The sequence below is a fragment of the Varanus komodoensis genome, unplaced genomic scaffold, assembly GCF_004798865.1.
Source record: "Varanus komodoensis strain SLA01 unplaced genomic scaffold, ASM479886v1 scaffold11, whole genome shotgun sequence".
NCBI classification, from domain to species: domain Eukaryota; kingdom Metazoa; phylum Chordata; class Lepidosauria; order Squamata; family Varanidae; genus Varanus; species Varanus komodoensis.
Window position 1 is genome coordinate 24,283,702 of NW_025335317.1, and position 25,984 is coordinate 24,309,685.

General features: G+C 42.6%; 1 protein-coding gene across 1 annotated transcript; it reads left to right on the forward strand.

Moving 5' to 3' along the window:
• Window positions 1-1,709: 1,709 nt before the first annotated feature.
• On the forward strand, window positions 1,710-25,984 carry LOC123018219 (lipase member N-like). Its single transcript, XM_044420078.1, has 10 exons — window positions 1,710-1,837; window positions 5,014-5,140; window positions 11,214-11,331; window positions 13,935-14,133; window positions 15,970-16,079; window positions 16,473-16,609; window positions 20,396-20,536; window positions 23,219-23,290; window positions 25,137-25,208; window positions 25,754-25,984. The coding sequence occupies exons 1-10, from the start codon at window positions 1,710-1,712 to the stop codon at window positions 25,982-25,984; spliced, it is 1,335 nt and encodes a 444-aa protein (XP_044276013.1).

The following is a 25,984-nucleotide window of genomic DNA, read 5'->3' on the forward strand; positions in this document are numbered from 1 at the left end:
TTAGCACATGAATAACTATTTCCTGTGGGAACTCTATCCTGAGAAGAGGAAAGCTGAAAACTGGTCTGGCAGAGTGAGGATCTTGCCCTGGGTAAGTACTTGGTATGTATGTATGTATGTATGGGATTTATAAACTGTGCCAATTGCCCTAAATAGGATTATAGACAGATTTGCTTCCTTCTTTATAAATAAAGGTCAGAAGCAGCAGGAGAGCAGTAATTCAGTTAGCCTTTTCTTTTGGCATTTTAAAAGAGCCATCCTTTGAACATCCTTCAATTTACTAAAAAACAAACAAAAAAGCAGTTGCAATTGTTTCTGAGTACTGGGCATGGCTCCCGTTACAAGGTATTTTGTGCACACGTCTTTCCATCCCAATTCACGTCCATTCCATGAGAAGTGATTAACATTTTTCACAGCTAGCTGAGAATCACAGCAAACCCTACAGAACCAGTTCCATGCAAGCCTGAAGTGGGTTGGATAGCATACAGATGATCTGGCAATTTTCAGAACAAAACCTGAGTAGTCCTTGTTTAGACTTGGAGAGTTACTCAAGCTGTAATCTCGTATTGCATCCTCTTTCAGAGAAAGAAGGGTCAAACTGCATGCTAGATTAATTGTGCTGCATGGAACTAAGCCTGATCCATTTCTGTACTTTAGTGTACAGAAATGTACATATGGTCCCAATCCAGATTAAATCTTCCTCCATCACATATTCTCTTTTTAAAATTGCAATATTCCCCACCCTATCTGGGTAGAAGGGCTTTATTTCTTTTTCCTTTTTGAGAAAGAATTCAGGGGAGAAAATGGACAGTGAATCAGGAAAGTATAATCCTTCCCCAGTACATTAATATGTAGTATGACACTAATTCTCATTGAAGTCAATAGAACTTTCCTTTGAAGTTCAGCTTCAAGCTATCAAAGAAGCTTACCAAATCAGAATGATTAAGCTGAATAAATGATGAATGAGTTTAGCCTGATAGTAAAATAGCAAAACACGACATGGAAAAGATTCTCTGCACGGTGGAACTTCCCAGATGCTGTTTGGTTTCCTGCTGGAGAACCATGGTAAAGACTTTCATGGGAAAAAATGGAAGTATTTTTCTATAGTTAGGAAAACTTGGCAAGAGGATAGTATGAAGGCATAGGGAATTAGGTGTAAAAAATAGGGTATATGCTCACATTATCTTAATATTTCCATGTCTAGCATGTATTATTTGATAATGAAATGTGGTTCATTATGTAATGTAGATACACTGAGATGCTGATCTTGGTTTCACAACCAAGGCAAATGTTGTGCCAAATTTATTATATGGTTATGGGAACAGATGCAAATGCAGATATCAGGAGTACATACATATTCTGTTTTGAGGGTGAAATTTCATTAGGTTTTACCAGTTCACTCTTGACAAATTTCACTCCCCGCCTCCATACATTGAATTAATCTGTAGTAAGACAATCTTATATACAGAATTTTTATTTCTTCTTTAATGATAGCAGACATTAGAGCAAATATTAGCAAATGTGAGGTTTAAAAATGTTGGGGGTCTTTCATTTGTGCAAAAGGAGGTTTTTACGTCTGTGGTCACTTGTGAGTCTGCCTCTTTCCTATATATTCATATTGAAAATAGCTGTGTCAGTTTAATCCTGACCATACACTTCTTGGTTTAGCATAGCATGTTTCCATTCTTCTGTGCTTCCATACTTATTCCATGCTTCTTAAAGGCCTTGTCGATTTCATCCTCTACTTTAGCTATTCTCCATCCAAGGGACTGGTGAAGTGTAGTGAAGTTGAGAATGACATGGATGGCTTCTTTGAAAAGCATGGAATACAAGTCTGGTAGGTTAAACCAGATAATCAAGGTGGTACTTACAAGGGCATTTGCTATTTCAATACATAGTGAATAGGTGGACTTAAAAAGGATCAGTGATGAAAATACAACCCTGACTGCAGGAATTTAAAGACCCAAAAAGTCATATTAAAAACAAACAAACTATGATCATTTGTGAAAAAAAATGGGGCACTCCTTGCATGACACTCATGTGACACTAATTAGGATCAAGAAGAAACTATGTACACTGTTGGAGGTGTTTGATCACCTATCTTAGTAAGTCTCACCACTGTATTTCCCTAATACTGACATATTCTGCTTCTGGGACTGGTTCCAGAATACATAAACCATCCACAATTGGCAGTGCAGCTAACAGGAACCTTTGAACCAAAGTCCAAGACCCTGTAGCCTATGGAGACATAAATGATCTCCCAAAGAATAAGGATGTTGCTGATGCTCTTTTTCTGAATTATATCTTTAAAATATGCTATCCTGTTCTACCACAAAACGGTGCTTATTGTCAAGGAAATGTGTTTCACACCAAGACAGGAGAAAGACTTTTATTCCTGGAGTCATTATGGTTCTATGATTTGAGTTAGGTTAACCTATCAGAATAGTTCTTTTTACATCATCATAAATGAACAGGATTTTAACTGTGTGTGTGTGCTTGCATTAGCATATCAAGAATGTAGATGCAGACAGAAAAGAAGGCATGAGCTTGGTCAGGGGAGGAAAGACATATTATGTCGTTGGTCCAAAACTGAAGTAGTACACATGGCTGTCAGAGCCCAAACACCTGTTGTGTCCGGGATCTGAAATTACCGAAGTGCATCATTGACCAGAGTAACTTCCATGCAGCAGCAGCAGCCCTCCACACTAAGTCTAGAAGTTCACTTTGCTGAGCACTGTAGGGCCCGGAAGAAGTCCTGAGCAGCCCATGGCATGTCCTCCATAGCATGTTCCTGATGCTCAGCTTTTCTTAATATGTTTACAGTGTATGCCATGCTATCCTGGAGAATCTTGGAGAATTTTAATTTGAGTTTTGGGATGAATAAAGTGTTGCACTGCACTAATGTTTGTTTTTTGGAGTGAATGCATGTACTGTACACCTAAATACCATATATGCCCTTGGAAGCATAGGCTCAGGTTACATTGAGTAATATCAATTGCATCAGAAAGCTGGCACAATGAAATCATTCAAACAGATAAAGCAAAGCAATCTTAACCATGTCATTAACTTCAAGATAAGTGAAAGGAAAAGCCAACATGGTGACTACACCTGCAAGGATACAAGGTGTTGTGCATCCTGATTCTGAGGAGGCTTAGACACAAATAAGCTAGCTCCCAAATGAGTTTAGTGGGGCTCTCCTCCAAATACTAGTAGAATCTAATGCATTCCCACTCATTCTCTTATGCCAGCAGGACTTGCCATTAGCACAATGATGAGTTAGTACTTCATAAAAGAACTATAAAAGCAAAGTGGAAAAGCTCATTTCCAGATCAGTGGAGCTGCTTACTGCAAGCGCCACTCAACTGCCGCATTTTGGAAGCCGCCATTTCCCCTCCTTTCAGGTAGCTTTTAGAACCACTAGCTCCCCTTTGCAGCACTGGCAGTTCCCACTAGTATGTGGACAGCATTGGATGCTGCCTAATATATTCAAGGATATATACACTTAATTGGCTGTTGCTTGGCACCTACTCTGTCATTGCAAAGTTGCGATCTCAGCACTTCAAGAGCATTTGCTTCACTCCTACAGAATCTCTAAATGGCACCATGCTCTAGCAGAACAGGGTGAATACACAAGAGGAAATTGTGCTTTCTTAAAAGTACATGTAATCTGTTCCCTGATGTAAAACAGCTCACTGAAAGTGTGGTTAGACACAGAAGCAAAACTGGAAGGTCACAGTGTTGTCTAAAGAACCCATAAGCAATGGTGAACAGAGAATGGCAAGCACACAAGAATGTCTTACGCAGAAAACACAGGTTAAAAGTTTGACATGGAGTATTGTAATCTGTAATTGTAATGCAAGGTCAGTTGAGTCTGTAGTGGTTGCTTCTCTCTTGGGCAAGGGAACAATACCAGTTGTCAGTTGAAATGGGTTCTTCATACTCCAACAACAGAGTGAACTTTTGGAAAACTGAAAGGTGACTGAATTCTTAAAGTAACTAATATCCAATGTAATTGGAAGACAAACAATGTAAGAGAGCAAAATGTAACATTCACACACAATTGTTCCTGCTTTTTATCTCACAGCACATCATGACTACCTGAAAAGAATGACTCTCACACACAGTTATAATGTGGTTGCAATTTTTCAGAACCGAATTAAAACTGTAACTATCATCCCTATTGATTGATTGATTGATTGATTGGATCTTTATCCCACATCATTAGCCACAAGTCTCCCTGAGCAGGTTACAAGATTGAAAGTGTACAATAAAAAGCAATTTAAAATTCACAGTTGATACAACAATAAAAAAGAAACCAAACACTATTATAACTTCACAGAATCTTAAATTTCAGGATCCCTCAAAATTGCTCAGTTCTGATCCAGGGCCAGGAGTTTAACCATGGCAATTAATTTGATGCAAGAATGCAATCATGAAAGGTCTCAAGGTTTCAGGATCATGAGCTACCATACAATCTTTCACCATTTGATTACATTTGAAGAATTACAAATGCATTGACAAGTCTATTTATATATTATACCACCCAACAGCTGAGATAATTGTATTTGTTTTCAAATCATCTAAAATATGTTCATAATCCAGACTGAGATTTTCTCAATAAATGCAAATTCATACAAATTGTTACTCCATTCAAAAATACGCAGATGTTTATGCTTTAGTCAATGATGTGTGTACTCTTTTGAAATGTACACACAGAAATGCCCATTTTCCTCATTCAAAATGTCACTTTTCCCATTCAAACTGAAAATAAAATTTTAAAATAAATAAAAGTTTTAGATAAATAAATAAATAAAACAGATGAGAGAGAGAGAAATGGAAGCATAAGCAAAGCAAATGAAGCTTGAGAACATCGGCAACTTGACAATCCACCCCTAGGTGAAACCTCCGCGTTGGCTTTGCATGTAACCTGAAAGCTTGGCATGCCATTGTTGCTTTAAACCTGCCCAAAACAGACTATGCTTATTAATAACGAACTATGTGTTTTCCATGCAGGATGAAGATGTGGAGTTTTATTATAGTGATCTGTTTCTGCCAAGAGATTTACAATTCAGAAGAATTTAGAACTTCAGAAGAATCTGTGAGTAAGAGTACACTGAATCCTGAATGCTTTTTGACTCCGGTAAGTTAGGCATTGGACTCTTGCAGGCTGCTTCCCTGAAGCTTCCCAGCTTGGCTGACTTTTTAGTAGATCAGGCAGCACAACAAGGGCAACAGGAAGCAATTAAGAGATCAAGAAAGGGAGGGCCCTACTTCATGGATCATTGCCTTGTAGTGGCGAAGGGGCTTCCGTAGCTCAATGAAGCTATGAGCTATGCTGTGCAGGGCCACCCAAGACGGACAGGTCATAGCAGAGAGCTCGGACAAAACGTGATCCACTGGAGAAGGAAACGGCAACCCACTCCAGTATCTTTGCCATGAAAACCCCATGGACAGTACCAAAAGGCAAAAAGATATGACGCCGGAAGATGAGCCCCTCAGGTCGGAAGGTGTCCAATATGCTACTGGGGAAGAGCAGAGGGCTAGTACTAGTAGTGCCAGAAAGAATGAAGCAACTGGGTCAAAGCCGAAAGGACACTCAGTTGCCGATGTATCTGGTGGTGAAAGGAAAGTCCGATGCTGCAAAGATCTATGCTCCATAGGAACCTGGAATGTAAGATCCATGAATCAAGGCAAGTTGGATGTAGTCAAACAAGAGATGACAAGACTGAACATCGACATCTTAGGAATCAGTGAACTAAAATGGACAGGAAAGGGTGAATTTAATTCAGATGACCATCAGGTATACCACTGCGGGCAAGAATCCCTCAGAAGAAATGGAGTAGCCTTCATATTCAATAAAAGAGTAGGAAAAGCAGTACTGGGATACAATCTCCAAAACGACAGAATGATCTCAGTTCGAATCCAAGGCAAACCATTCAACATCACAATAGTCCTAGTCTATGCCCCAACCACTAGTGCTGAAGAGGCTGAAGTTGACCAGTTCTATGAAGGCCTACAACACCTTCTAGAATTAACTCCAAAAAATGATGTCCTTATCATCATGGGGAATTGGAATGCTAAAGTAGGAAGCCAAAAGATAACCGGAATAACAGGCAAGTTTGGCCTTGGAGTACAAAATGAAGCAGGGCACAGGCTGGTAGAATTTTGTCAAGAGAGTTCGATGGTCATAGCAAAAACTCTTTTCCAACAACCCGAGAGAGGACGCTACACATGGACATCACCAAACGGTCAACACAGAAATCAGATTGACTGTGTGCTCTGCAGCCAAAGATGGAGAAGCTCTATACAGTCAGTAAAAACGAGACCAGGAGCTGACTGTGGCTCAGATCATGAGCTTCTCGTTGCAAAATTTAGGCTTAAATTGAAGAAAGTAGGGATATGCACTAGGCTACTCAGGTATGACCTAAATCATATCCCTGATGAATATACAGTAGAGGTGACAAATAGATTTAAGGAATTAGATCTGATAGATAGAGTGCCCGAAGAACTATGGACGGAGGTTTGCAACATTGTACAAGAGGCAGCAACTAAAACCATCCCAAAGAAAAAGAAATGCAAGAAAGCAAAATGGCTGTCTGAGGAAGCTTTACAAATAGCTGAGGAAAGAAAAGAAAGGAAAGGCAAGGGAGAAAAGGAAAGATACACCCAACTGAATGCAGAATTCCAGAGAATAGCTAGATAAGAATGCCTTCTTAAATGAACAGTGTAAAGAAATAGAAGAAAACAATAGAATAGGGAGGACCAGATCTCTTCAAGAAAATTGGAGATATGAAGGGAACGTTTCATGCAAAGATGGGCATGAAAAAGGACCAAAATGGCAGGGACCTAACAGAGGCAGAAGAGATTAAGAAGAGATGGCAAGATTACACAGAGGAACTATACAAGAAAGAGCTTAACGTCCCTGATAACCATGATGGGGTGGTCACTGACCTCGAGCCAGATATCCTGGAATGTGAAGTCAAGTGGGCCTTAGGAAGTCTGAGCAACAACAAAGCTAGTGGAGGTGACAGTATTCCAGCTGAGCTATTCAAAATCCTAAAAGACAATGCAGTACAAGTGCTACACTCAATATGCCAGCAAATTGGGAAAACTCAACAGTGGCCACAGGATTGGAAAAGGTCAGTTTACATTCCCATCCCAAAGAAGGGCAAGGCCAAAGAATGTTCAAACTACCGCACCATTGCACTCATTTCCCATGCTAGCAAAGTCATGCTCAAAATCCTACAAGCTAGACTCCAGCAGTATGTGAACCGAGAACTACCAGAAGTACAGGCAGGATTTTGAAGAGGGAGAGGAACTAGAGATCAAATTGCCAACATACACTGGATCATGGAGAAAGTTAGGGAGTTCCAGAAAAACATCTACTTCTGCTTCATTGACTATGCTAAAGCCTTTGATTGTGTGGATCACGACCAATTGTGGCAAGTTCTTAAAGAGATGGGAAAACCAGACCATCTTATTTGTCTCTTGAGAAACCTATATGCGGGTCAAGAAGCAACAGTGAGAACTGGACATGGAACCACTGATTGGTTCAAAATTGAGAAAGGAGTTTGGCAAGGCTGTATACGGTCGCCCTGCCTATTTAACTTATATGCAGAGCACATCATGAGAAAGGCGGGGCTAGATGAATCCAGTTGGAATTAAGATTGCTGGGAGAAATATCAACAACCTCAGATATGCAGACGATACCACTCTCATGGCAGAAAGTGAAGAGGAACGAAGGAGCCTCGTGATGCGGGTGAAGGAAGAGAGTGCAAAGGTTGGCTTGAAATGCAACATTAAGAAAACCAAGGTCATGGCATCTGGTCCTATCACTTCCTGGCAAATAGATGGGGAAGAAATGGAGGTAGTGACAGATTTATTTTCCTGGGATCCAAGATCACCGCAGATGGGGACTGCAGCCAAGAAATTAAAAGATGCTTGCTCCTGGGGAGGAGAGCTATGGCAAATCTAGACAGCATACTAAAAAGCAGAGACATCATCTTGCCAACAAAAGTGTGTATAGTCAAGGCTATGGTCTTCCCAGTTGCAATGTATGGCTGTGAAAGCTGGACCATAAGGAAGGCTGAGCACAAAAGGATTGTGCCTTTTGAATTGTGGTGCTGGAGGAGACTCCTGCGAGTCCCTTGGACCACAAGGCAATCAAACCGGTCAGTCCTAGAGGAGATCAACCCTGACTGCTCTTTCGAAGGCCAGATCCTGAAGATGAAACTCAAATACTTTGGCCACCTAATGAGAAGGAAGGAGCCCCTGGAGAAGAGCCTAATGCTGGGAACGATAGATGGCAAAAGAAGAAGGGGACAGCAGAGGATGAGGTGGCTAGATGGAGTCAATGAAGCAGATGGTGTGAGCTTGAGTGGACTCTGGGCGATGGTGGAGGACAGGAAGGCCTGCAGGAATGTTGTCCATGGGGTCGCAATGGGTCGGACACGACTTCGCGACTAACAACAACAACAACAAAGGGAGAGCCAGGCTCCCCAACAGATCTCTACTGCATCCAAAGCACTCCTCCCCGGTGAAAAAGCCCAAAAGCTATTGCACAAACCCCAATTTCACTTAGAATTCTTCAGCTGTCTACATAGGACATAGGAATTAGTCAGGATCAAGCAAATACTATTTGGGAGAGCATCTGTTTTGAAGCAGGCTTAAGGAAGGTACATGGCATTGTGGAAGCTCCTGGAAGCATATGAGGCAACAACAGACTTTTGAAGGAACAGGAGAGTGTGGGCAGAAAGCGTTTATTATAAAGGCACTCAAGGTGCATAAACTTGGCATTCGTGACTGTAATGTGTGTAGTTTGCACGCAACTGATAATACATGGCATTAATGGAGTGGCCAGCATGAACATCTTAGGCGGGTGCTTTACCATCACAGGCTGCCAGTCTATGACCAGGCCTAATCCAAAATGCTGGTATTAACATTCAAAGCCCTAAACAGCTTGGGCCCAGGTTACCTGGAAGATTGTCTCCTCCCTGACCTGCCTGGGCCCAAAAACCATTCTCAGCAGTCCATCTGCAGAAGTCCCTACCAAAGGGAGTCCTTCTTGGCTGCCACTGAGAAAAGGGCCTTCTCTGTTATGGCCATGGAATGGCCTGGCTTCTACCCTTTCCAGATCTTATTTTCCCACGGATTTTAGTTTCTGATCGGTTTGGATCCTGTGATCCTTCTAGTTCTTACTCTGGTATTTACTTCATTTAAATGCCTATACTATATTTTAAGGTTTTAAATTGTTTTTCAGTTTTAGTTTAAAGTGCTTCAGGCATTGGGTGATAGAGAAATTTGATAGATAGATAGATAGACAGACAGACAGACAGACAGACAGACAGACAGACAGACACAGCTTCTGCAAAATGTTCAGCCAAAAACTAAGAGCTTTAGGGAGATCTGCATGTACACATTGGAACATCTAGTTCTGCTTTTTCCATGCAAAATATTACACAGAATGAGCCAGTAATGCAGTAACTGCCCACAGTAGCTTTTACTCCTCTCTGGGTTTCTAGTATAATCCTTAGAAATTGTGCTGTCCTGCCATATGCTTTGTCTTTCATATTGTGAATGAATAATCTAATTCTTCATTGATTTTGTCAGTTCCCTTTTTTAATAAATTGTTTGAAAAACAAGCGCTGTACGGGATTTAAGTTCATGATTTCAAGAGATCTTCCTTAATTACCATTAAATCTGAATCCAGTGCTATGTACCTTTGATTGCCTCTCCCCACAAATAGGGAAAAAGTGAAAAATGGAAAAGCCTTGAGTAACTGTCTCAAAACAACAACAGCTAGTTTCATATATGCTTACCCATCCATTGCTTTAAGTGTGCAGGAAGAGTTCTGCCAAGGTGTTCTATGTAAACAGACTTGGACAGTAGGAACCCACCACACAAAGGGAAAGGGCAAGTCCACTGCCTGCAGACTGCCTGGGCTAGCATACCATCCTGCTAGATGTAAAATAAAGCTGTGTGTTAAGTGCCAGATTGGCACAGATTGAGAACAGGAGCACTGGCACAGATGCAGAAGTGCAAACAAAGGGTGAGCCCTCCTTACCTGTGACCGCCCCCCCCCCCCCCCGCCTCCCAACCACAATGCAGCCAGGAAGCCAGAGCCCATTCCATGAACTTCTGCTTTGTTGCCTGCTTCTGCTTGCCAGGACAAAGGGAGTGTATGCAGTGGATCAATAGTTTAATTAATAACGACACCAATCATCTTTCTCCCATTAGAGCTCCTAAGGCAAGAATGAATGTGTGTGTTGGCAGAGGGGGTCATTTGTGGCCTCAATTGTCATAATTACATCTTGTAAGTTTCTGAGTTCATTTTTTCCTGCCCATATTCCTGTCTAAATTGTTCTTTTTACTTAGTGAGAACTTTTTAAAAGGCTATTACTTTAATTAGATGTTAAGCTAGAGCAATTCTATATTCCATACAAAATATGCCATTTAGGGTTTTCATCTCACTCAATGGGGAAAAAAATGACTCCTGCTCTTTATTTTAGTTCCATCCGGTACATGCAAGCTACACATATGCGTCAATTCAACTTTGCAAAAGCTCCAGCTTTCTGCTGGACCATGTGTGAAATGTATCCTATCAACACAATTTGATCTGATTTTAACCCTATTCAGGCATTTGGAGAGGAGTTAAAGTTAAGTGGATATGTTAGTTTCCCTGTTCTCTTTGAGGGCGACTTTTTGAAGAGAACACCACCCTGTATCTGTGAAGGCTATCCATGTTACTCAGAACACCATTCTCAATCAGGTGGAGATCCTGCACAAATACGGTTCTGCCCCTCAAAAATTGCCCTCCACCAGTAGAAAGCAACAAAAAAGTACAAGGAGCGGTGGAGCTAAAATGTGCCTTCTCCTCTCACATTTACTTTAACCCCTGTCTAAATAGTGCTTAAATTTTATTTTATATTGTTAATTCGTTTTACATTTTTAGTGTATTATATTTTAATTGATGTTTTGTGAGCTGCCCCGAGGCTTCGGCGAATGGGGCGGCATAGAAATTTTCTAAATAAATAAATAAATTGCACCATGTTTTAACAGTCACTATATATTGAAAAGTTAGAGGCCATTGGAATGCCCCATGGTGACATGTTCTTGGACCACTTTTAGCGATCATTCCTAACTTCCTCCAACTAAATGTTCCATGTGTGGATGTGGAAAATATCTCCAGATAAACCTATATTTTCTGCCTACAGAGTGGGATTATCCAATATCATAATTACCCAAGTGAAGAATATCAGGTTGAGTCAAAAGATGGATATTTACTTACAATTGTGAGAATCCCTCATGGAAGATATAATGGTGCAAATAAAGGTAATGCAACGAGAAAGGATAAATCGGTTTGATTTTTTGATATAATGAATATGCCATAATAATTGATCACTCAGAGTCTCAGAGTTTTCCTTGAGAATTGCTGAACATATGTGCTACTATCCCTTAAATAGAACCCAAGAGGGCACTTCTGGATAAAAAAGAGAGAAAGCAGACTTGGACAATTATATTAGGGCATTGAATGGATTAAGTTGTCTGCTATACTGATGGGAATACTATTTGACAATGAAATTTGCTCTCTCTCTCTCTCTCTTCCTGTACTGAACTGCAACACATACATAGGATGGATCAGGAATTTCATTGCTATTTCTTCCTATATTCTGGAAGATATAAAGAGTTTTCTTAATCTTTAGAAACATGGCTGTAACTGACTGAAATAGTTACAGTTTCAAAAATGCTTCTGGTACCTGGAATCCAAAGGATAGCTGTATTGTGGTTCTTCCCATATGGTCATGCCAAACATTGCTCTATAATGTCTAAACAGAAAAAGTGGGGAATCTATCAACATTGGCAGAACAACTTTGCAAATGTTGTAAACTCTGGTTCCTTCTACACTTCACATTGTCGGGCCTTTCATTCCATCATTAATGGAATCAGAGTTTGCATAAATACACTGGTATGCATTTGCACAAATTCACACTCCCTGAAAAAGCATATGTGTAAATGTAATTATTTGTGTACATTTTATGACTTAATATGTGTAAATAAATCTAGAATTTTGGGGAATTTTCCAAATGTGAAGTACTGTGTATGCCCTAAGTTAGATATTCATGTTGCATGCACTTTTTCATGCATTTTTCCAACTTCCACAATACAATATATGTCATTACTTTGGCTATTGATAGATGGGGCTTGCCCTCCATCTAGTAAATTCAATTCTATTCGCCTATGGATTCTAGCTAGGTAAAAAAAGAGCAGTTGGGAAATGACATTTGACCATTAAGGAGTTCACACTGAGGGATTTTGTCCTTGCGGAGCCAGGGAGAATATTCACTTGCCGTTGGCAATGTAATAGACGGTGAAGAGAAAATGAAAAGCTAATGCCTGAATATTGAGGTGCTGCTTCTATGTGGGATAGCTGTACATAGCTGGGGAAAAGAGCAGACGGTTGTGTGATGCTAGGAGGTGACCCTAAGATCTTGGCCTGAAGGCATTAAAACTTCACTGTCAAACACAGAGAAACTGTCAAAGCAGCAAGTAACACAATGGTAGGTGTTTTGGGAGTAAGAGGAAGATTGCATCCAAGAGCTGGACTTAGTTCTGAGTGCATTTGGCTGGGGTACAGCTTTAAGAAATTTGGTCTGAGCTAAAATTAGCCATTAAAAGGGTTGCATTACCAGCAGTAGCTCTTAAGGCCTTAAACAGTGTCAAAAATCATTATTTTGAAAACACTAATCCTTTCAAAATTAACTTGTTTAATAATTCATTTTTTCTCTAATGTTGGCGCTCATTTCACACCTAAGCCTCTTATACTAAGTTATTAGGAGATTTTAAAATATTCAGAGAGAATTGGTGGCAGTGAAAAAAGATTGGTTTGTGGAACCGTTGAATTATAATTGCAGAAATATTCCTTAGGTGGAATTAGTGAAAGAGCATTTTCTCCAACAGTGATGAAGGTGCTGGAGAGAAAATTCCCAAAAGGCCTTGCCTGCTGCCATGTTCTTTTCCCATGAATGCCCCTGCAACACACCTGGGCCTCAGAGGCACTTCAGAGGTGGCAGACATTCCTGAGGTAAAATGAAGGTGGCATCACCTCAGAGGCCCTCCTGAGGTAAAATGAAGGTGGCTTGTGACTATAGGTCAGTGATGTCACTGGCAAGAGGCTCATTTTTTGTGCTACCCAGGATAGCTTCTCAAATCATCTGCCTATTCCTTATCTACAGCATCTGGATGATTGACACTGGAGTAGCCAGAGAAATCATTTCACTTTCCAGAATTATTTTGATATATTTACCTTTCCTCTCAGTTTCCTGATACAGAGAAACAACAGCAAAGATTCTGGGTACCAGTTGGGCAATATTTCATAATGGTGATGGAGCCAATGGGATGAGTGCAGACTTAGTCATATCAGTGAACCCGATAGGATTTTTACTCACCAAAAACTGGAATCCCTTGATTTCAGTGTGTTTGTTCCACATAGTGCTAAATCTGGATCTACTAACGTGTTTTATATTATAAATTATCCAGAGTAAACAGGAGTCTGCTGAAAACAATGGTTCAACAGTTTTGTAAAGAAACGAAAAGCATATGTGGCATAAGAATGTAGTATTTCCTGAGCTTTGATCTATCATGAGTTTTATATGAACATTTGTAACATAATCCTTCTTTTGAAATTCAAAGAGAAGTACCCCCCTCCAATTTTCAAAGGAGCACAGAAAATACTCAAGAGGTGTCACGAAGCAATATCTTTTGAACATTGTGACCTGACCCTTTTGAACATTTTAATCTTAATCAGAATTACTACAATTGTTTTTAAATGCTAATTTGACCAGTCAGTTGCTGAGAAATCTTGTTTTCTGCTGTCTCACTGAAAACTGGAAACCTTTACTTAGAATAAAATTGGGTGATCTCATCCTCTTTTACAGATCCACGACCTGTTGTATTTTTGCAACATGCAGCATTTGGAGATGCTTCCCACTGGATTTCCAATCTGCCCAACAATAGTTTGGGCTTTATTCTAGCAGATGCTGGCTATGACGTTTGGCTTGGAAACAGCAGAGGGAATACCTGGTCTAGAAAACATAAGACACTGAGCCCAAAAGAAAAGAAATTCTGGGAATTTAGGTAACAGAACACACAAATGGTGAGACTTGGTGGGCAACTGATAGCATCTTCTGTCGTTATATTTATGAAAGTGACTGTCCTGTGTGTCTAGGAGTGAAACTAGAAATGGTTAGTGCTCCTTGCTCTCCTGTTTATATATAAAATGGAGAAGGACTTGTGTTGCACCTAAAGCTGAATGTAAGCATGACACCCATCAACAGTAGGCATGGTTGGGCGCCTGCTGAGAGCCAACACCTGCCCTTCACTCTTGCCTACTTAGTCACTGACTCTCTGCTTATCAAGTAAGCTAGGAGTAGCAATGATGAGGAACAGTGTGAGGAACAGCAGCAGCTGGGGACTCTGATGGTGAGAAGGTAGACACACTGAGGAAGCAGGTTCACTGAGGTTGTCTTGCTTAAGTGTCCTCGAAAGCCAGCAGCCAGAACCACATGTAGGTGAAAGGTACGTAATTCTGGCCCACCCTTATTTTAACTTGCCAAGCTCCATTTTCATGTTCCATTTTTCAATTGCCAAGCTCCTTGTTTTGGGCCATTTCCTTCCAGTTACACAGCTGGGTTAGAACAAGCATGATAGCAGTGACAGAGTGCCACGGAATAGTTGGAAGGAAGTGAGGGGGTTCAGTTCCCCCCATCCAATTGCAGCTTTCATTCTACAAATACACAGACCATGTGTGCGTACGTGAGCTGTGGCAGAACCTGCATTGGGGTACAACTTGTTTCTCCCTGGGGCCTCCTCTCTATTCTATCCCACAGTGATCCTGATATAGAGCACTCATTTCTACCACTGCAATTAAGGAGAAAAGAGTTGTGTGCGTCATTATGGAGTGGGTGGAAAGAAAGTTCTTTCCCTTCTCTTCCAGAGGGTATCATGGAGAGGAGCAAGGAAAGAGCAATTTGCATCAGGATTCTGTGTGTGTCCGTGCATGGATGTGTGGGTGGGGGGAATACACATGTATGCACTTGTATGCACTTTGTGTGCACTTTCTGACCCTGAAGTCAGCATCAAATTCAGCCATCAGGGACAAAACCTTGTGCACCCTGGAGCCTATGTACGTACCTGGCAGATCCATAAGCAGCAACACATAGATTTTCTGATATAGTTTGGCCCAATGTTGGTGTTTTTTTAAATCAGAATTACTCTATGATGGCAAAGATTGCCTGAATTAATAATAACATAATTCTGTAATGACTTGTGTTTAAATGACTTGCATTTAACTTTGAGCTAAACTAGAATAAAATGAGAACTACTCTTTATTTGTTTAATCCTATTCCTATTTCTCCCCAAAGGCAGTGCTTCACTAACAGTTATACCAAGAGCAGTTCTAAATGGTTACTTGTTGATTACTCTTGGGGCAAGCACAGAAGTGAACTGAAAGAAGCAGGTGCAAAGGAGGGGGAAAATGCCTCCGGTTATGAATTAAGCAATCATAGTCATTATGCCTGCATATACCAGTGGCTGGGAAACTTGGGTGGAAGGTTCTGTTGCACTAACAGCTGGTTAACCGCTGGGCAAACAGGAATGATCAACTGCCAGAATGAGAGCAGGGGGATATTTCCCTCCTTTCCTATCTGCACCAAGGAAAGATGGGGTGTGCATGTCTGGGTGGCTCCGAACCCACTACAACATCATGATGCATCCCATGTTACATTGCACTTCTCTAGTTTGAACATAGCTATTGCAAGAAGGGTAAAAAGAGATTATTTCATTTAATTAACCCAATCTGAGTTTTCCATGCATATGTTTTCCTGCATTTTTGCAAACATTTGCATATGCTTATACATTAACTCTAGCACAGCATTAACAGGTCTTTATACATCCTTGTGTTTATACCTCCAGTTTCCATGAGATGGGATACTATGACATTCCAGCAATCCTGTACTTCATCCTGAATAAAACCGGGCAGCAACAATTGTATTATGTAGGCCACTCCGAAGGGGCAGCAAGTGGTATGTTATAGAATGCAAAAGCTTTCAAAAGAACATCCCAGGAGGCTGCGGGGAAAGTTTCCCAAAAAGATATTGGGAAAGTTCCAGTCCAAAAAGAAGCAAAGACAATGGAAAACAGTGCATTTTTAGCCCTGACATACAAAAATAGCAATGACAATATGAGAGGCAAGGAAACCAATGCATTTCCCTCCATCCCCTCCCTACCATGCAACAAACCTTTCCCTTTTTCAGCAAGGCTGCTGACATTCTGTTGTGCAATAGAGTCCTATAGGCATTAAGGCTCAACAGGAATGCCGCATGTGAGGTGGTGGTGGACATCTTTGACAGCTGGAAAGGCTTGCTGCAGAAACAGCTGATTTCTTTGTGGAATGAGCATCTAATTTATTTCCTCAGGTTTCGTGGCATTTTCTACTTGGCCAAAACTGGCAGAACGAGTAAAAGTGTTTTTTGCATTGAGCCCAGCAACAACAATAACATATGCTACAAGCCCTTTACTAAAACTGTCAGTGTTCCCTCCATGGATGTTTCACGTAAGTCTTTCTGCATTCAAATTACATTACCAATGAATGTAGCAGGTCAATCATCCACCTCTATTTATTAATTTATTTATTTAAACATGGATGCCGTACTGTAGCATACTTAAAAATTGCTTTCATGTATTTAACTAAAAGCATACTAAAGGAAGCTCCACTGACTTAAATGGGACTTATTCTTACATACAGTATTTATATACTTGTAGCCTAATGCTACAATATTAAGCATACTTTCTGAGTTAAATCCCATTGAAATATGTGAGGTTTATTCCAAGTAAGCATGCATAGGATTGTATGGTTAGACTGACAACTTATCTATCTCTCAGCTCTCTTTTTCATGCCTCTACAACTACTATTATTAATGCTGGAAATAATAAAAATAATTGTATAGCTTAACCCACCGGACGCGGCCTGGGGCTGGGTGGGCTTGGAGCTCCCTCCCCCCCTCAACATCTGCCGCGCTCCGCAGACTGGGGTGCGCCAGACGGGCGCACTGCCGAGCCGGGGGCCAGCTGACGCCGCTCCCGCGGCCATCGCTGGGCCACCCTGGGCACGGAGGACGCCAGGGCCATGCCAGGCCTGCCGCCAATGGCACAGAGGAGGGCACCACCATCTTGCCGCTGGATGGGTTTCCGCGCCCCTCCCTGCTCCCCCCCGCCGGCGCCGGTGAGAGCAACACCAGATTGGGTCAGGGCACGCGGGCAGGCACCGGCTTAACCCACTGGACGCAGCCTGGGGCCGGCAGCCTGGGGGCGGCGGCCAAAGGGCGGTGCCGCCGTTTGTGGCTGTGCGGGGCTGGGCTGGTGGGGGACTAGGTTGGTGGGGGGAAGTTTAATTTTGTATTGGGGGGGGAAATGGGGAGCTTTTGATTGTTTTTAAAGTTTTATTGTATTTTGTTTTTATGGAGTCGTCCCTGGCCATGTCGACGTTTGTGTTTCCTGGGAAGCGTGTGGGCGCCGCCATTGAGGTGGTCATGGGCAATGGACGTTACAGCAGTGGGGGCTTAATGTGTCCGCATAGAAGAAGGAGGGACAGATGGCTGACACCTGTCCCTCCATCTGGTTTTGCCCCCAGCCAGAGTGTTCCAGGTAGTCTTGTCAACCGCCCCTCGGGCCTGACGGTGCTGCTGCTCAATGCCAGGTCGGTCCACAATAAATCTTTCCTCATCCATGACTTGATTGTGGATGAGGGGGCCGACCTGGCTTGCATAACGGAGACCTGGGCGGGAGGGGGGGGATGTTGCCCTCTCTCAAATGTGCCCGCCCAGGTATCTGGTTCAGCACTGTTCACGCCTGGAGGGAAGGGGAGGGGGGTCGCTTTGGTTTACCGAGCCTCCATCTCCCTCATGGGACTTCCGGTCCCTTCGAGGCCAGGGCTGGAGTGCCTCTACTTGGTGTTGGGCGACCGAGACAGACTGGGGATTCTGTTGGTGTACCGTGCACCCTTCTGCCCAACAGTCTCCCTGCCTGAGCTGACAGAGATCATCTCGGACCTGGTGTTGAGGACCCCCAGGATGTTGGTCCTGGGGGACTTCAATCTCCATGCCGAGACTGGTCTGACTGGGGCGGCTCAGGACTTCATGGCCTCCATGACAGCCATGGGGCTGTCTCAACATGTCACCGGCCCAACCCATGAACGTGGACACACTCTGGACCTGGTTTTCTCGATGGGGCAGGAAGAGGGTGGTCTGAGGGTGAGGAATTTATGTCTGACACCCCTGTCATGGTCAGATCACTTCCTGGTGAGGTTTGTGCTCGAGAGCGGCCTCTCCCTCTGTAAAGGTGCGGACCCGATTGTGTGGGTCTGCCCCCGGAGCCGGATGGATCTGGATGGATTCCTGAAGGCCCTGGGGGAGTTTCCGGCTGACAAGACTGGTGCTCCTGTCGAGGCTCTGGTCGAACTGTGGAACGGGGAGATGACCAGGGCTGTTGACACAATCGCTCCTAAGTGTCCTCTCCCGCTGGGCAGAGCCCATTCTTCCCCTTGGTATACACCTGAATTGCGGGCGATGAAGCAGGCTGGGAGACAGCTAGAGCGTAGGTGGAGGAGATCACAGGATGAATCTGACCGAACACACTTGAGAGCCCATTATCGGGCCTATGCTGTGGCAGTGAGGGTGGCGAAAAAGAAATTATTTTCTGTTTCCATTGCCTCCTCAAAATGCCGTCTGGCGGAGCTTTTTCGAGTGGTGCAAGGCCTGGTTCGTCCAGGTCCTAAGAAAGATCTGGTTCCACCCTTGAAGGCCCGCTGTGACGACTTTGCCAAGCATTTCAGGGAGAAAATCGCTCAGATTCGTCACGAGCTAGACTCTACTAGTGACTCAGAGGTTTCTGGGGAGATACCAATGCCGCCGTCTGGTCCAAAATTAATGGATGAATTTCCGTTGTTGCGGCCTGATGATGTGGACAAGGTGCTTGGACGAGTATGTCCCACCACTTGCCTATTGTACCCTTGCCCGTCTTGGTTAATAAATAACTCCAAGCATGGGATTGGGATCTGGATCTTGGAAGTGGTTAACACTTCTCTGAGGGAGGGTCGGATGCCTGCCCCTTTAAAGGAGGCGGTAGTCCGACCGGTCCTGCAGAAAGCGTCACTGGATCCAGAGATGGCCACTAATTATAGACCAGTGGCCAAGATCCCGTTTCTGGGCAAGGTGTTGGAGCGGGTGGTGACGGGACAACTCCAAGCTCTCTTGGATGAAACTGATTATCTGAACCCATTTCAGTCCGGCTTCAGACCCGGGTACGGTACTGAATCTGCCTTGGTCGCCCTGTACGATTACCTGTGCAGGGAGAAGGACAGGGGGAGTGCGTCCCTGTTGGTTCTTCTGGACCTCTCAGCGGCTTTCGATACCATCAACCATGGTATCCTTCTGGATAGGCTAGCGGGATTGGGGGTTGGAGGCACTGCTTTGCTGTGGTTCCACTCCTATCTCAATTCCAGAAGGTGGTACTGGGGGACTATGGCTCTGCGCCATGGCAGCTATGCCATGGGAGTTCCCCAGGGGTCCATTTTGTCCCCTTTGCTGTTTACATCCAGTGGGCATCTCCAGTGTAGGAGAGCCCACAAGCTCCCTAGGACACTGGTTCCATGATTGTACTGCTGTAACAGGAAGTTTTTCCTGATGTTCAGCCAGAATCAGCCTTCCTGTAACTTGAGCACATTATTCCGTGTCCTGTATTCAAGGACAATCAAGAAGAGAACCTGTCCCTCCTCTGTGTAATAGCCTTTCAAGTACCAAAGGAACACTGTCATACTGTCCCTCAGTATTCTGTTTTCAAGGCTAATGAGTGCAATTTATTTATTTATTTGTTTATTTTTTGATTTATATCCTGCCTTTTTCCTACAAAGGGCTCAAGGCAGCTTACATCTCCTCCTCCATCTTATCCCCACAGCAACAACCCTGTGAGGTAGGTTGGACTGAGAGTCTGTGACTGGCCCAAAGTCACCCAGTTGGCTCCATGGCTGAGCGGAGACTAGAACCCAGGTCGCCTGAGTCCCAGTCCCATGCTCTTAACCACTACAGCACACTGGCTCTTCTTGCAGTCTTCTTGCAATTCTTGCAGTCTCTTCTCCCAGGGTTTTGTCTGCAGCTTCTGGATTGTTTTTGTTGCCCTCCTCTGAACCTTTGCTGCTTTCTTAAACTGTGGTGCCCAGAACTGGATGCAGAACTCCAGATAATGGAAAATATAGAAGGGCAGAGCAGAAAATGCATACTGGAAGTCAAGGCATGGACTGATACTTGCCTTAGTGATAGCTTATTACAAATATTGTATATTTCAGGTTGTATGTGGCAGCAAAGGAATATTGCTGTACCCTACCCATCTGAGAAAGCTATTAACTACATTGTGTATGTATTTCCCTAAATATTGTGTTGATATGGTGTCCTTCGTCTGTGGAAATAATATGCCCAATTTAAACATGGTAAGTGGAAATCTTTACTTTGTAACCCTAAGGAAATCTGAGTCATGTTGGAGTTTAGGTTCAGTTAGCCTGTGGGTAGCAGGGGATAACATTCCCTGGGAATGGGCCTCCCTGATATTTTAAATAAGACCAAGTTGAATTCTACCAGAAATATCAGGGGAAAGACTATGATTTCAATTCTCTTTAAAGTGCTGGTACAACAGAGGATGGAGATTTATTTACTTGGTTCATAAACTGCTCACCTGATAAATACTCTTGAGTTAGTCATGATCTCAGACCCCCCACCCCAAACAATTGGGAAATAGCATCCAGTACAGCTGATGGATTTATCAACAATTTAAGATAAGAAACCATGAAAATAGAGATTAATTGTCTGCTAGAAGAGAATGTTTTTAGCCTGCCATCAGAATTGCTAAAAGGGAGATGCCAGCCAGAGCTCCCTGGGAAGGGCATTCCCAGTGGAGGGATGCTATAGCCCCTCGCAAGGGGGAGTGCTCATGGCAAACTTCTGTCCATAGTTCTTCAGGCACTCTTTCTATCAGATCTAATTCCTTAAATCTATGTGTCACCTCTATTGTATATTCATCAGGGATATGATTCAGGTCATACCTGAGTGGCCTAGTGCTTTTCCCTACTTTCTTCAATTTAAGCCTAAATTTTGCAACAAGAAGGTCATGATCTGAGCCACAGTCAGCTCCTGGTCTAGTTTTTACTTCTCCATCTTTGGCTGCAGAGCACATAGTCAATCTGATTTCTGTGTTGACCATCTGGTGATGTCCATGTGTAGAGTCGTCTTCTGGGTTGTTGGAAAAGTGTTTGCTATGACCATTGAATTCTCTTGACAAAATTCTACCAGCCGGTGCCCTGCTTCATTTTGTATTCCAAGGCCAAACTTGCCTGTTATTCTGGTTATCTTTTGGCTTCCTACTTTAGCATTCCAATCCCCCTTGATGATAAGGACATCATTTTTTGGTGTTAATTCTAGAAGGTGTTGTAGGTTCCTATGTAGTATTGATCTTTAAAGCATCAGACTCACTTTTCACCACCAGATACATCTGCAACTGAGTGTCCTTTCGACTTTGACCAAGTCGTTTCATTCTTTCTGGCACTACTAGTACTAGTCCTCTGCTCTTCCCCAGTAGCATATTGGACACCTTCCTGCCTGAGGGGCTCATCTTCCGGCGTCATATCTTTTTGCCTTTTGGTACAGTCCATGGGGTTTTCATGGCAAAGATACTGGAGTGGGTTGCCACTTCCTTCTCCAGTGGATTACGTTTTGTCAGAGCTCTCTGCTATAACCCGTCCATCTCGGGTGACCCTGCACGGCATAGCTCATAGCTTCATTGAGCTACACAAGCCCCTTCGCCACGACAAGGCAGTGATCCATGAAGGGGACTTGCCCCGTTACTGCTTGCATTTTACCATAATTAGACCATCAGATCCAAGTTGCAATGAATTCCTTGAAGTGGCTGTGAAGCTGATTCACAGTTGCCCAAGACAAGGCAAGGAAGGAAAACCTTTCACATTTGCATCTCATGTCATGTTTGAATGACATAGCAGTGAGTCCCTGAGAAGCGGCACCAGTGCTTTTTTTGTCATAGAACGCACCAGAACGGAGTTCCGGCACATTTTTCAACAGATTTTCCAAGTTTTAAAAGTAACTTTTGAAAATTTGATGTTTGGTCCACGTGGATTTGAATTGCCCCGTCGAGCACAGCAGGTCGGCGGCAAAATCATTAAAATGGTGTATGTGGGCTGCTTGTGTGTCGAATCTAATGCATGTGTACCTTGTCTGCACTGGTTGTGATGACGCTGCTCGGCTTGTGATTGGTCGTGTGGTCGTGCGCTGAGTGCTTACTGTGGGCGGCGACCGTTATGTTTCGTTACACAACTGACGTGTGTGGATGTGTGTACAGTGATTGACTATGTGCGAAAGATAAATAATTTCATGAGTTCCGGCACCGTTTTTCTTACAAAAAAAGCACTGAGGGGCACCCATGTAAAATGATAACATTAAAAGAATTAATTGTGTTGAATAGAAGCCACATAGGCACATATTCTCTGTATCTTTTTTATTTTGGTGTCCTAATTATTAGATGTGATTTTAGCTGTTAAGAGGGTTCTAATATCTTTCATAACCTGAGAAATCGCATAAACAATGTGAAGTCCATGTGCACATTAGATACCATAGAATGAACCATAAAATCTTTAGCCTCACAAGTGAGCTAGTGTTATCTGGCTTTGCCATATGGGAGCAATCCACCCCTTCTCCCCACACCAAAACCTTATTGGATCCTCAAAAATGGGTTGCAGAGCCAAATTTTGCTCAAAGAAGGAGTCAGTGGAACAGGAGTCAGTGGAGCCAGGCCTCCCGCTATGAATTCTTGCATTGCTGTTTCAGCCTCTGAACTTGAGGCAAGCAAAGCCACGGTGCATACAACAAGCCTAGGATGATATTATGATCACTGACCTGTGTCAGCCTGTAAATCTCTGCACTGAGATCTGAACTATAAGACGTCTAACACCGAACAGCAGAGGTAATATGTACAATAAACCTTAATGCAGTAGTAACATTCTAGAACATGATAAGATCACTAGATTCCAAAAAGATGCCTTCTAATTCTAACTATAGAACAGAACGTAGTCATTAAGGTAGTGTGATGAATATCTGCTTTATTTCAGAGCCGAACGGATGTCTTTATAGCACATTCTCCTGCAGGATCATCTGTGCAAAATACCCTTCATTGGATTCAGGTACAGTGATTCTTTGATTTTTTTCTTTATTCATTATGGGTTGAATCTAGATTTAGCCATATTTTGTAAGACCCACTGAAGTCAATAGTGCTTATGTTACTCACTAATTTCCATGGATAAATGCCCCAATTTCCTCCTCGTTTCAGCCCAGCTATGTACGTTTTCTTGCTCTCTAAGCCCTACTGGTGACCAGGGTGTAGTTCTTTTGCACTGGCATCGGGGGGGGGGGGGCATGAGGTGGAGGGGTGTTTGGAATCTCATGGCTTCAGGTTCGTGGGATTTCAGAGCTGGGACTCTAAAGAATCTTACAGTCTCCCAGACAAGCTCACGAGGCCTTAGGATTGCATCTAAGAGTATCATCTCCCTGTCTATGTTACTAAATCCCACCTAGTATGGTTGAACCTGTGCTGTAATAACTACTTGCTACCTATCAGCCAGAATTGCAGTCAATATTTTAATGCCTACATTAAATAGCAAAACAGGTTGATGGTTGGTACAGTACGGGTGATCTTTCCCGGCTTTGTAATCACTGTAATATAAGCATCATTTAGTAATGATAAACAGGAGCCCAAGTCAAAAATATGATCGTAAGGATGCTGAAGTTTTGGAAGTAAGAGGCTGGAAAATGTTATGATGATTGCCCATGATTCGTAGCCTGCTTTAATAATTTCCTCCATACACAAAGGTACCAAAGGTGCACTGCCTTTCTAAGGAATCTAACCATGGAAGGTCAACATGAGAAAAAACAAGCACCCATACCATATGACACAAACTAGAGGTGCACCAAAGCTTGGCCCTCTCGGAAAGTGAGCTTAGCCAAGAGGAAATCTGCAGAGGCTCACAGAACGAAGGCTGTGCAACCAGCAATCCTCTTCCATGTCCCATGCAGCAGCGCAAAGCTACGTAGGTTGCTGCACATGGTGCAGGAGAGGGATGCTGCTTGCACAGCGTTCACGCAGGGCTCCATCCCTGCTGAAGGTTGCACAAGGGCTGGGCTTCCTCGCCGGGAACTCAGACTCATGGCTGTGTCAAAGCAGACTGGAGTCCGGGGAGCCGGCCGAGCAGGATTCCCACCCCCAAAACAGATTCCTCATAATATAAGCTTTAGCTGAAGGAGACTGAGGAGCCATTGGCTGCATTCCCAAGCCTTTGCTTTCCCTGTAGCCGTGATTGGACTCTGCTCTGAAAAACAGCAAGCAAAGAGAAATAGAAAGCAAAACCACAGCTAGGCTATTGCAAAATATTAAGATAGCATGGCATCTTGGGAAGTTTTTAAAAGCAGAAAATCTGGCAAAGCCCAGACAGTGATCTGATCTCATCACCGTCTTTACTGGAAGTCAAGTGTGATTTTTATTATGTGGCCTTGAGTGTGGTAGATATCTAGCCTCAGAACCATTCAAGGCTGCCACCCCGATGCATAATTGCAGCAGTTACTAGTTCTTTTCTTTCAATGAAATGCTGCATGTAAGATGGTGTATTTGGTCCCATTCTTATACTATACTCTTATTTGAAATGAAGCAACCTTTTCTACAAGAAGATGATCTACCTAAGCTATCTTGAATTGTATTTGCAATATTACATTGCTTATTGTAGATATCACTAGAATATCATATGTGAGGCATTTAAGATATATGAAATATGCTATTGGTTCAATCCAGATTAAGCTTGTCAAGCATAGGTTCCATTGACATCAATGGGACTTAAACAAGTCATACCTTGTTTCATTATTTTGATGGGACTAACACACAGCTAAATTAATCTGGATCCAGTGTTATGTAAATACTAATTCTTAATCTGTTAATGACATTATTGTTCCATTTATAACTATACACTATTTAATTAATAGATTTATAATACAAAGGTGTTCCATGCATATGACTATGGCATTAAGGAGAAGAATATGGAGAAGTACAATCAGGTAGGACAATAAATTGATTATTACGTAAAATTCATGTTCTACTCTTGTAAATTTGAAATCAGAATTTCAAGTCATTAAATCATTTTAGGTGTCTTGTTCCAAATCATGCAGATTGGGAAGAAATAATGTTGGGTTAATAGACAGAGGTATGCTTGTCTCAAGCTAAGTGTACATTTTCCTGTACATTTTCTACTGTCCTTTGTTGTGTGTTTAATTTTCAGACATTTACAGTGTTTGGACATAACACTTGTTTTTGGTAACGACAAATCTATTCTTCCTATTTTACTTGCTGGTTTGGCAGGGTTCTCATCACTATCATTAGCAGGATCATTATCCACAACAGAGATCTTTTTATATTTGCACACTACTGAGGTAATCGGACTAAGGAGGATCTCTTGTAATGTCACAATTCTCTCTTTTCCTGTTTTAAGTCAGCTACAGACATTTCTGGAAGATTTTTTTTAATAAACATGTGTGAAGATTTTTATATTGTCATACTTTGCACCACTAATTGTTCTCAAGGGTTTTGTTCTTATTGTCCCCAGACAACTCCTCCTGTATACCAGATAGAAGATATAAAAACACCAGTTGCAATATGGGCTGGAGGGAAAGACTTAATTGTACAACCAAAAGATGTGGCAATGTTACGGGCACGAATCAAGAATCTCATTTATACAGATTATATTCCTGAATGGGAACATGTGGACTTTATTTGGGGACTTGATGCAGCTAAACGCATGTACAATCATATGATAGCAATCATGAAGAAATATTAA